This window comes from Giraffa tippelskirchi, chromosome 7 (assembly GCF_054371585.1).
Source record: "Giraffa tippelskirchi isolate mGirTip1 chromosome 7, T2T-mGirTip1v1.2.pri, whole genome shotgun sequence".
Classification (NCBI taxonomy): Eukaryota; Metazoa; Chordata; class Mammalia; order Artiodactyla; family Giraffidae; genus Giraffa; species Giraffa tippelskirchi.
Window position 1 is genome coordinate 145,796,468 of NC_137281.1, and position 12,963 is coordinate 145,809,430.

At 50.4% G+C, this 12,963-nt stretch overlaps 1 protein-coding gene across 8 annotated transcripts in view; it reads right to left on the minus strand.

Moving 5' to 3' along the window:
- LTBP2 (latent transforming growth factor beta binding protein 2) overlaps nt 1-12,963 on the minus strand; it is a 106,490-nt gene that overhangs the window by 37,264 nt on the left and 56,263 nt on the right. For all 8 annotated transcript variants that reach the window (XM_081509205.1, XM_081509204.1, XM_081509200.1 and 5 more), the window contains 2 exons: nt 12,203-12,483; nt 11,065-11,167 (listed from right to left, as the gene is read on the minus strand). In XM_081509205.1, coding sequence (XP_081365331.1) covers nt 11,065-11,167; nt 12,203-12,483 — 384 coding nt within the window. The remainder of the gene's footprint in view (nt 1-11,064; nt 11,168-12,202; nt 12,484-12,963) is intronic.

The following is a 12,963-nucleotide window of genomic DNA, read 5'->3' on the forward strand; positions in this document are numbered from 1 at the left end:
GCGCCTACTCTCTATGACTAAAAATGATACTAAGTGACTATATATCTTGTATATAGTGATAATATTAGATACAGTTTATATTATATGATATCAATGTTGTATAACATGTGACTGAACAAGTTTTATTCAGTTTTTACTTTCTGTTTGTGAAATAATTATAGAGTTGCAGGAAGTTGCAAAAAATAGTACAGAGGTCCCGTGCATCCATCATCCACTTTCTCCTAATGGCTGCATCTTACACAACTATAGTTATTTTGTTAGTGTTTAAACATCTGGATATGACAATTCACAGTCGGGTTCTAAGTTCGGTTTCTTCTGATGTTTAATTTTAACACTGCCATATCTGACAATCTCACTTAGAGATGGAAGATGCTCACTGTTGGTTGCACTTATAAGACCACGATATTCATTCATTCACACTCACCAATCGTGTGATGCAATTTCAACCATGTTGACATTTGGTTAGGAGAGTTTCATGTTCCCTAAGGTCAGTTAGTTACGCTGACAAATTCAAAAAAGTTAGAAAACCCATTTTCAAGTTTTTCAGGTATGCAAATGAGCGGATTTACAGCAACAAATCACACGATGATGGGATTGTTTCCAACATCCATTTTCAAAAGGCTCTCTCCCATCACGACTTGCTTGGAAAGCATCCCTGCTTGAAGATTATAACGAACAAAACTGGGCAGCAATCTGAGTCCAGATGGACCAACCAGGCAATAACTCTCAGTACTTTGGTGCTGATAACTCCTATCCTGATTTCACAACATTCTCCTTTACTTTAAAGAGAGAGAGAAAAGAAGGGTGCATTAAAAAAAAAAAACAAACAATTGACATCTAATAAAAACAGAGAAAACATCTCCTCTACCTTGGAGGGACAGATTTATATGTCAACCTCCAAAGAAGCGCTTTGAAGATGTTTTTATTTAAATATTTTTTTTCTTTCAAAAGCACTAGCAGATGGTATACTGCTGACAGCAACCTGTCATCAAAGGTAAAGGCAATAAATGTGGAGCATCTATCTTTTTGTTTTTTTTTTTTAAAAAAAAGAACACATTTCAGTTTGATAATTTCCTTGTCAAGTCGTAGCCAGTAATTTTGAAAGGTACAGGGATTCTACAGATACTATTGCAACACGAAGTTCTGTAAAGATACCATCATACTTTTAATGTCTTGTTTTATAAAGTTAACAGTGTGATGACTTTCTGTGGCAACGTATCTTCTTCTAGCTCTGACTTCTTTGTGGCAATAGCTTGCCTATGAAGGCTGTGGTGAGGGGACGTTGCAAACAGCCTTCTTCAGCTCCATTAACTTGCTGGTCCTAGTATCAACCACTGAGCATATAGAGTTATTGGGTAAATCTTATCTTTATTCAAGAAGTCATATATTGTTGAGAATATAGGTCTTCTATCTTCCATATAGTTTCAGCCTTTAGTGGCTTACACAATAGATAGTTCTTCATATATTTATTGTTGAAATAGATTCTTGCAAGTACCAAGAGAGGCGTTAGGAATACCTACAACTTCATCCAATTGTACAGCAAAGTGTGCACTCACTTGGTATTCTTTTTGTTTTTGTTTTTGGCATGTGGGATCTTAGTTTCCTGACCAGGGATCAAACCCATGCCCCTGCACTAGGAGCTCAAAGTCGCAACCACTGGACTACCAGAAAAGTCCCCCGGGGTTTTAAAATGTTTTTCTAATCAAGATAGCTTTTAGTCCATCATTAGCTGTTATCTCTTGGTACATTATACACTGAAGGTGGGGTTTGGTATTAATGATGCTAGATATAAGCTGTATTTTGTATAGTCTTCTTGATCATCCGACCCCTGGGGTCCATTTTGGGTCCCATCTGAGAGGCCCTCGTTACTTTTACCTTGGAATATGGCTGATAACTTGTCAGAGGAGAATCGTCAGCCTTGCATTTTTAAATGATTGCACTTATTGTATTATTTTAAATCCTGTTTCTTTGCAAGAATGTTTTAGAGTCGCTTCTCCATTTGGTGAGGGTTGCTTTAGTGAACACCAGACCACCTAACTGAAAAAACCCACAAGTGGAACACTGTCGTGCGGTCCGTGTTGTGATACCAAAGACAAACATGAGGAGGCGCTGTGTTTCCCTGGAAGGCCCACTCTTGCCTAAGGATGTTTGGGACTGCCTGACATGGAGACCAAGGGAAGCCATAAATTAGTAAAACTTAATTTTTTTTTAAGGCTAAAGGATTGTAAATTGAAGTTGTTATATATATGTATATGTATAAATATGTATACATATTTGCCACAAACGGTCTTCCCCAGGGTTTGCATGTTTTCATCCACATGGGGAAAAAACGGCCTAAAAGGCCGCAGTGCAGAGATAAGCAAGGGATCTGGAAACGCCGCCGACATTGAGAAGATGGATGGGGGTGAGGCTGGGAAATGTGAGTGTCTGGCCTGGCGCCTGGTGGCGAGAACTGAGGACAGGGAGGAGGGAAAGCACGAGGGGAAGCTGTGTGGGGAAACTCAGAAAGCAAGCTGATTTACGAGGAGCAGAAGGTGGGAAGGAATGGCGCGAGGCTGATGCCAGGGGGCCGGGAACATCTGGCTGGCGCTTCGGCGGCGGGAGGCCTTCGGCGCATATGGTCCCAGGCTCTCACAATAACCCTGCGAGGCAGGGGTCATTATCCTCAGTTAACAGATTAGGAAGGAAGGTGAAGCTCAGAGGGGCTGAGTCAAGGTTGCAACCAAGCTTCTGGCCGTGAAGGGCGCTTCACCCACCCGGAGAGGAGGAAGCGGGGAGCCAGGAGGCCAGGGCAGCAGCTGGTGCCCGGGGGAGAAGTTAGGCAGAACTTTAACAAAGGATTGTAAATTGAAGTTGTAATATGTATATATTTATACATGTATACATATTTGCCACCAACTTTTTTTTTGCTTCTTTAACGAACAGGAGAGGGATGGCAGAGAGCTGGGCTCAGAGGACGGGTGGACCCAGCCGTGGCACCCGCAGGAAACCCTGTGAACCCGGGGGATGTGTGAACTGACAGCAGCTGGGCTGTTTCGTTAGTCTGGAAACACATGCTTTTCCTGTAAAGCGCTTTCCTCCCAAGAGGACTCTGCCCTCTCACTGGCCTGCAGAGAAACCATTGACTGGACAACCCTTGGTGAGGGCGGGCTTCTAGAGAGAAATGCTGAAGCCAGTGTTCCTGGTGAAACGCCCACTTTTGCCAGGACCCTCAGCGCCTCTCCTCACACCTCACAGAGGCCGTGTCATCTATAAGGGGCTGCTTCCTAGCTTCTGTAAGGACAAGTGCAGCATCCGATCCAGAAAAATCTACTTACATCTCTTTGAGGGAAAGAAAACCGAAGTTCAGATGACCATGTGGAAGGGAGAGACCCTGGCTTAGGGTGAGAACTCAGCACCCATCCACGGCTCTGAGATTTCAGCATTGATGGGGTAGGACGGATATCACCAGGCACATCTCTCAAGTGCTCCCAACACACACGGGCCTTCCCTCATCATAGTGATTAAACGTGCTGTGGCTGCCTGTTTGCTTGTCCATCTCCCCTGATAAAGTGTAAGCTCTGTGAGGACAGGGACCTTGCCTTCTCTGTCATTGCTATGTCTCTGGAAACACGCCCAGCACACGAAACAGCACAGGCACTCAATCAAAATGGAATGAATAATATAATAGCAAGCACTAAAATGGCTCGTGGGCTTCCCTGGTAGCTCAGCTGGTAAAGAATATGCCTGCAATGCAGGATACCCTGGTTCGATTCCTGGGTTGAGAAGATCCCTTGGAGAAGGGATAGGCTACCCTATCCACTCCAGTATTCTTGGGCTTCCCTGGTGGCTCAGTCGGTAAAGAATCCGCCTGCAATGCGGGAGACCTGGGTTTGACCCCTGGGTTGGGGCGATCCCCTGGAGAAGGGCATGGCAACCCACTCCCATATTCTTGCCTGGAGAATCCCCATGGACAGAGGAGCCTGGTGGAGTACAGTCCATGGGGTTGCAGATAGTCAGACACGACTGAGCGACTAAGCACAGCACAGCAAAATATCTTGTACTATGGGCTAGGCCCTTCTATAAAGGCTTTAGAGGTAATAACTTATTTAATCCTCATAACAGCCCTTGGAGATACTAACCTTATCCCCAACTCTCAGATGAGCAAACTGAGGCATAGAGAGGTTAAGACACATGCCCAAGGTCACCCAGCTGGTGGATGGAGCTGGGATTATGAATCTGCCTCCAGAAGACAAATTCTGAACCATCCCTCTACTAACTACAAATGAATGAATGAATTCATGAATTCATGACAAGCCTTAGGAGTTGTCTAGGACAAGAATCCTAGGGTCCAGAGGCCATAGGGTGATACCTGCCCAGAAGGAGACGTATCACTCTTCCTGGGACCTCCTCCTCTTTAAGAACAAGGGATCAGGAGAGTGAATGAGAAAAAATGGCGGAGTCATCCTGAAGGAGGTCAGAGGAATTAATCAGATACTGGGGAATTAATCAGATCCTGGGCAGATGCTCCACAATGTGTACAACAGAAGAATCATGTAGAATTGATAAGGGAAACAGTGCAGACCCTTTACTCCTCCTGTGGCCCCTCAGCCAGATCAAGATAAAACCAGGGTCAGAGAGCAGAGGACTTGTGGATCTGGAAAGACAGAGTTTTGAGCTGGGATTCCCATGGGTGTTTCAAAGAGCTCTTGCGGAGTGGCCTTGCAGTCAGGACCTTGACCTGAGAAGTCAAAGCAGCTGCTGAGGCGTCAGCTGGACTCAACCTGAACTCCAAGGAGTCTGAACATCCCCAGATGCCTGGGAAGCAGGTCGGGCAGATGTGTGTGACTTTCCTGGTCAGGAAACCTGGGCCACGTGGGCCTGGAACTCAGGTCTTCTGGCCCTGGCCTCAGGCCCTGTCCACTCACTGCCACCCCTCTGTTGCTCACAGAAGGAAGCAGAAGGGCCACTGGCTGCAGCCTGCCCCTGCCCTGCTGATTTTTACCCTCAGCTGCTGGAATCCTGAAGGAGGCCTCAACATGGGCAAACTAATTGCTGGAGACAGTTTTGGCCCTGACTCTGTTGACAGAGCTCGGGGAGGAGATGGGGGAGACATATGTCTGGCTATGGGGCTGTTTACAAGCCACGCTGATCTCAGTCTGTGATGACAGATGGTTGTAGCAGGAAGGTGTGGAGGGTCCAGAGAACACACACACACACACACACACACACATACACTGGACGAGGATAAGCTCGATACACATGGGCACATGTACAGGCTGGAGCTTAAGTCCTGATTAGCAAACTCTGGCGGGTAAGCTGGAAAGAAAACTTTGACTCCCCTGGGGGCAGCGGAAAGGGTGTGGGTGCTGGGGCAGGCAGGCTCACATCTAATTCCTGGCTCCACTCTGACTAGCTGTGTGGCTTGGGGCACACTTCTTAACCTCCCTCAAGGCCTTAATTTTTTTCCCATGTAGAAGTGGGGATAGAAACTCAGTTTGTGGGTTGTTGTGAGGATTAACTTTACTGAAACAATCAACATCAGACTAAAGCTAGCTCAGGGCCTGGCACAGTCCCTAGAGATGCTCCCCTAGACTTCCTCCCTCCCTTCTTCCCTCCCTCCCTCCCTTCCTTCCAGCAACACAGTTTTAAGGACAACAAGCTGGCCGGCTGCTCCTTACTGGCTGGAGAGACTTGGGCAAGTAACTCTCTGAGCCTTGGTTTTCTTATCAGTAAAATGGAGATGACCATTCTTTTCTCAGGGCATTATTGTGAACACTAAACAAGCAAGAAAAGGTCTGAGCGTGAGGCTTGTCACATATTGATTATTATCATAATGTCCATTATTCCACTGGTGAATTCCCAATGGATTGCCCCCCTGCTACCAGTGATGCAGAAATCCCACCCAAAGATGGGCTCTGACTGCTTCTTCAGGGTGGATCTGAAGCCAAAATGGGTGTCTTGGTCACTATGAACCATGAGGTAGGGAGGGGTCCGGTCAGACACCTGGCTCAAATGGGTACCACACCAGCCACCCCGACCCCACTGCTCCCTGGGGCTCTCCAGGCCAGAGTTTCCACATGTGAGTGACACCCCTGCAGGGGTAGGAAGGGTGTGAACATGAGCCGAGGCACATTTCCCAGGAGGCTCTGAGTCCCTTGGAAGCTCTCAGGACAACCCTGAGCCAAAGAGTCACGACTTTTTTCAGCCCAACAAACTGCAATTCGGAAAATCTCATTTCTTTAGGGCAGGAGGCTGGGCGTCTGACCCAGAGTTGCAGGGAACAGGAGCCCCACCCCAGCACAGCTGTTCCCCCGGCCCAGGTCCTCTAGTTCAGCGAATGCCCAAGACAAGAGGCAGGGGAAGCAGATTACAGAGCAATTAGAACTAGGGGGCAGGGGTCACATAGACCTGGAACGTCAGGGCCAGTTTCATCTATAAAATGAAGATAGTAACACCCACCTAAAGGTGTGGTTAGCATGCAATGAAATGAGAATAAGCATGGTGCCCAGCTCATATCACACCTTCTGAATAGAGAGCTCTAAGGAGGATGTGGGGCTTCCCTGGTGGCACAGATGGTAAAGAACCTGCCAGCAGTGCAGGAGACTGGTGTTTGATCCCTAGGTTGGGAAGATCCCTGGGGAAGTGAACGGCTATCCACTTCAGTAGTCTTGCCCAGAGAATTCTACGAACAGAGGAGCCTGGTGGGGCAAACAGTCGCACACGACTGAGCAACTAACACACACACACACACAAGGAGGACGTGACAGGGTGATGCTGCCGTGACTCACACTAGGATTCTCTGCCCCACCCCCCTCAGACATCACCTTCACACGCCCATTCTCCCCAGGGGCTGACATCACAGACCGGCAGCCGGAACACCCCTTGTGGGCAAGGACCATGGCAAAACCAAGCCAAACCAAGGCTTTCCTTCTATTGAGAGTTTCAAGTAAATGTCCAGACATCTACATAAACCTCCATCCCCTCGAAAATCAAGTTCCTTCTCCCACTCCTTCCACTCACTAGTTCTTGGTAGGCACACTCCTCTTGGTGGGGAGCTGAGGACTTCTGGAAACATTCCACTATAGAGCTAAACAGCTGCAGTTTTTAATAAGGTGTCCCTATTGCTCAGCTTCCAATTGAGCTCTGCCTACTAGAAACTTCCATGCATCTGTTTTCTCCCCCTCACCAAATCACACAGAATAAGCCTACCTGCTCCTCCCCCCACCCCATGTTTCTTTCAACACATCTCCCTTAACTCAGACCAGGGCTGCAGGCTGGTGCCTTGCCTGTCTGTTCAATCCAGTCTTCTGGCCAGATGCTAGCTTTCGTGTACACCTGGAATACAGTCCTGGGATGCACCCTCTTGACTGAAATCCTGGTCTAGCATCCTGACTTGTGTTGTCTTTAGGCAGTCCCAACACCCCCACCCCACCCCTTGCTGATTACGGATAAGGCAGTCCCAGGGCTTCCCTGATAGCTCAGTTGGTAAAGAATCTGCCTGCAATGCAGGAGACCCCAGTTCGATTCCTGGGCTGGGAAGATCTACTGGAGAAGGGATAGGCTACCCATTCCAGTATTCTTGGCCTTCCCTGGTGGCTCGGCTGATCAAGAATTCGCCCGCAATGTGGGAGACCTGGGTTCAATCCCTGGGTTAGGAAGATTCCCCCAGAGAAGGGAAAGGCTACCCACTCCAGTATTCTAGCCTGGAGAATTTCATGGACTGTATGGTCCATGAGGTCGCAAAGAGTCAGACAAAAGTGAGCGAATTTCACTAGTCCCCCCTCCCCCTCACTGATTATGGAGATCCTGATCAGTTAAGCATTAGACACAGTGTGATTTGAAATATAGCTCCTCGGTCCTAGCTGTGTGACCCTGGAGAAGCTCTTTAGCCCTCTCTGAGCTACATTTTTCTCCCCCAACAAATGGGGGTAAAGATCCTTAGCTTGCAGGGGGTCATGACAGTGAAGTGAGATAATGCACGTGAAAGCACAGCATAGTGTAAAAATTCAGTAACTGGCAGCTATAATTGTTTTTTCAGAGGGAAAGTCATAGAATTCCTTGAAAGGGCAGAGCAAGAGAATCCGCTCTCCCTGGAGATACAGGGAGGGGCCTAGGTTCCGAGGTGAACTCATCCCACACCAGGCAGATGGAGAGATGGTCTCGTGGCAAATAGCTGGGGTGCACCACTGCAGGCCCCACGCCGTGTGCCAGCCCCACTTGCCCCTGCAAAGGGGCCTCAGGGTTGACATGGCCAGTGTCAAGCCAGATGGGGCAGCGGCCAACTTTCCAGTCAACCCAGATGTCTGTCTTTCTCGGGTGAAAACTCAAAAATGTGGCCTCAATCAAAGTGGCTTTTGAGGGCTCTGTGCTCTCCAGACCCTGGTGGGGGGAAAGCCATAGCTCTTGAGATAACTGCTCAAGGGTCAGGAAGATGTGGTTCAGGCCAGGTCCTGGCAGGTCAGCTGCATCTGCCACTCAGAGTGAAGGCAGAAAAGGTGGGGAGACCAGAGGCTGGCCTCGATTGACTTCTCAAGCTGTTTCCTTGAGAAAGAAGGCACTGAGGGTTTATTTTTTTCTGGAAGAAAAAGGATTTGTCTGTGCCATGTAGCTGAGACTTCAAGGCAGTTCTTTTCCATGTCACAAATAGCAGCATTCTGCAGGGATCTTCTTCAACCACCCTGTACAGCTTCAGGAGTCAAAGGTGATTTGGGGAAAGCTATGAAGTCACACATGACTCCTCCCCCACCCCAGCTTCTGGCCTTATTACTGCCTTCACCCCCTGATTCTATTAGACCACCTTGTTGGGAGCAACAAAGCCCTTCCCTGAGGGGTGCAGCAGTGTTTTTATCAGAAGAGAAGTAGAGGTTCAGAGGGGCAAAGCCACTAGGGCTGAGAACGTTCTAGAACACAGGAGTCATGCCTATCTTGCCAACCATTCCCAAACCCACCCCAGCTGCTCGCCTTCTTTTTCCTGAGTCTTGCACAGTAGTTTGCCTGTCTTGCCTACTTAAGGAAACACTCCTCATCCCAGCTCCCCAGGCTCAGGCGTGGAGCTGTCTGGCGTCCTGTCAATACAAACAAGGTTCCCCAGCATCCTGCCCCTTCTCTCCACAATGCCCAACTGCACTTTACCACATTTTAAATGTTGACATTGCCCTGTCTTTGTAATTTCTTGCTTAGTATGGGAATGCTTAACATTCCAGGGTCTGCACCCTGGTGCCCAGCTTGCTGAGATGTGCTGAACACAGTGAGGGAGGTGGTGTTCGGAGGTACTATCTGGTAGAGGGAGGGGATGAGGCCTCGGCCTTGGGCGTGTTCTGCTCCAGGAAATGTTCTCATGCTCTTGATCTTGCCGGCCTATGCAATTTCCTTGGGTTATTAAGCACTTCCCCACCTCTTTCGCTTACTCTAATAATTCTTCAGATCTCATCCTGGAAGTCACCTCCTAAAAGCCTTCCCTGAGCCACCAGTTTGAGGAAGGATCTCTTAGCCCACAGTGTACATATGTGCAGGTTGTGCACTGCACAAAAGGATGACATCTGACAGAATCATTGGCAACCTGGATTTGTCTAATTATAAAGACTATTTTGAACACGTGGAAGGGGTACCTTTCACTCATTTGCACAAAGGTGCTATAGGAACTATCCGTGGCCCCAGTTCTGCTGTCTGCTCCTGCACCAGACTATACGCTTGAGAGGGGCGGCACTATTTCTACCTGTTCTTCACTGTTTGGTCAGGGCTGCACACTATGGGTACTTCATCAGTGTTGGCTGAATGGAGTGTGGTATGAGGAAGTCTCAAGGGTGGGTCTGACCAGGAGGAAGAAAAGTGGTGAAAACATCTCTGGCCTGCAGGGGGAGATGCTGAGCAGTTCCACACACTCTTCCCAACCAGGCAGGGAGGCCAGTCCCTTTACCCTTTTTGGAGGGATACTTTTAACAGTAATTATAACAGCTACCACAAAATGCCCTAATGGTTAGTACAGGAACCATCTCACTGACTCTTGACAGCGGCCCCACGAGGCTGGCACTGTTCCTGTCTCCACTCCACAGATTGGAGATGAGACAGAGAGAGCTCAGCAGGTAACAGCTGGGACTGGTACCCATCATGAGTTGGACACTCAGGCCTGGAAGCTAAATACTACCCTGTGCTGTTTCACCAAAGAGTCTATCACACTGTGAAACTGTCCACATTTCTTTTAAGTCTGGAAAATATGATCACCGCTCCACAGGCAAGTCTGAAGTAAGGAACAGTCCTGCCGCTCCCACCTTCGGGCTCTGGGCCAGGCCCCCCACAAAGCTGACTCACTGAGTCGACTGCTGACAGGCAAAAAGATATACCTGCCGGGCCTGGGCCCAGACCTGGGAGGGAGACCTGTGGGGGGCCGGGAGGGGGAGACAGGCTGAGTGGGCAGGAGCCATACTCAGGCACAGGAACCTTGTCACCCGCCTCCCAACTTTGAGATCAATGCCTGTGAGAGCAGCATTCCTGAATTCTCAGGGCTCAGAGTACACGAGGCACCTGGTGAGTATTTGTTGACTGACTGAATGAATGAATGCGTGTTAGGCTTTCCTATCATTGGAAAGAGGGCAGGAAGCGAGTTTCGCATACCCTAAGGCACAGGACATTCTGGGGCAGGTGCTCAACCCAGATTCAAAGACTGGGAGGCAGGAAGCCGAGGTGAGGAGGAGAGAATGAAGGAAACATTGAGTCACTAACTCAAAAACCTTGGGGCCTCTGGGACCTGGGCAGGGGGTATGTGGAAGGGGTTGAGGGGTATACCAGGGGGCCCAGCCTGGGATGGGATTCCTAAAATCTGAGCAAGAACAACTGGCGAAAGGCAGTAACCTCTTTCAGGCCATCAGATGGAGCAGGCAGGCCACGCTGCACCTGGCTGCGGGTCTGAGCTGTCAGGAGCCTCTACCACCGGTCAGAAGCAGACCTGGAGAGCCTGCCCAGTTTCTGCCTGGCCTCTGAGACCCTGGTGGGGGATGCGGGCAGGGTGAGGGAGGTGTCCGCTGCAGAGGCCAGGCCCCGGGAGAGCTTTGCTCACCAGCCTGGAGCCTGGCACCCAGCACTCACCTGGTCTGGGTGGACACGGGGCACAGGAGGTCACCCCCCAGAAGGCTCCCACGCTGCCACAGCAGTCTTCCTGGGCCGTCAGCTCTGGCAGGGGATTGGCACACTGGAAAAAAAAGGACCGTGGGCAGTCGTCACCTGCTTCCCTCTCCCACACAGAGATGTCCCAGGAGAGCCCGAGTCATGAGTTCACCCCTCACATACTGCCAGAGGATGCCCCACCTAAGGGAGGGGAGGGGAGGCGTTGTCCCGGAAGGAGGTAGAGAAACCCGAGGTCCACCCCGCCAGACAGTAAACTTAGGGGACGGGGTGGCAGCGACACACCCAGACAAGATCTTCTCTGTGAGATCTGCAAACTGTGCCCCGTCCATGCCCCCAACCCAAAGACACAGGGGTTCTGAAGGATGGGCTTTCCTCCATCAAACTCCAGAGAATGCCAGGACCATCTCCTGCGAGCAGGTCCATGGTTAGCAACATTGCAGCTGAGAGGATCCGGGGACCCAGGACCCTATCCTTGAGCTACTCCCCACTGGCTCCAGCTCCCTAACCTCAGGAGGGGTTTCCAGAAATACCAAACGGCAACCCTAGGGAAAACCATCCTGGGTCTGGCTTAGCCCCTATCTTTAGGTGCCTGGACTCAGGCACCTAAAGTGAGAAAAGCTCACTTGATTTCCCATCGCTGACTGCAGATGCCATTGGTGGCAGAGGGAACGGATCGTCTTTTATCATCGCATGCCCAAGGCTTTGGGGTTTAACCTGCATTTGCTGATTTTACATCTCAAACTCCTCGCCAGGTCTAACAGCCCCTCTATCCATGCCCCGGGGGTTCTATACTCAGCTCTGGCAGAGCTCAGGATTTGCTGGGACCCGAGGAGGCCGGTTCCCCTGCAAAGAGGTCCTCTCTTGGGTCCTCTTCTATGTGCCTGGCACTGACAGGTACCCAGTGGAGCCCAGGTTGGCTTGCCCAACCTCTCAACACTCATGGCAATTTTATGCTCTCAGTTTTCCCATCTGGGAAATGGGAGACCCTGCAGACGCTCACATTCTCTATGAACCAGGAGGAGAGAGAAGGGGAGGGGCACTGCGGGGAGCAGTCACTGTCTCAAAGCCCCCGGGGCTGGGGCTAGAGCCGCAATCTCACCTGTCCGTTTAAAGTGCTCAGGTAGCATCGGCCCAGCAGGGCCGGAGTCCTGGGCACCACTGGAGGAGGTAGCCGGGGAGCTTCTCCAGACCGGGCGGGGATGCGGTTGCTGTCCCAGTGGCCGTGGCCAGGGCCGGCAGGGAGCCGGGGCGAGGGCCTGGTCTCCACGCTGTTCTCTTCTGGGGCCTCCTCGCCTCGCACCCGAGCCACCTGGTGGATCTGCACCGAGGCCTCGGGCGGGTGGCGGATGTGCACTTTCACCAAGGAGGGGTTCACCGAGGCTGGGCACAGGGGCTGGGGTCAGAGGTGAGGACACAGGGCCCCACCCTCTGAGGAGTGGCATCAGCCCTGGGCCAGGTGGGCCTCTGTGTGTCTCCCCAAATCTCTCCTCTGTTTCTTCATTTTCTACTCAAAGCCCAGAAAAATTTCTCAGGGAGGACAGGACAAAGCACAGACTCCTTCATTCCACACCTTCCTATGAAGAACCTTCCTCACCAACTTCCAAAGTACCTTCCTGATTCCACCTTCTCCCACGATCCTGCACAGCCCTTGGGCTCCAGCCCAACCAACCCTGCCTGCTTCCCACCCCATGCCTTTGTTCAGACCAGTCCCTCTGCCCCGGAAGCCCTCCCATTCCCCTCTGCTTAACCAAAGCCAACCCATTGTTTAATGCCTAACTGAAGTCCACCTCCTCCAGGCAGCCTTCCCAGAATACCCCGAGCTCGGGTCTCTCTCCTGATCTCCTACAAAATTCTGTATTT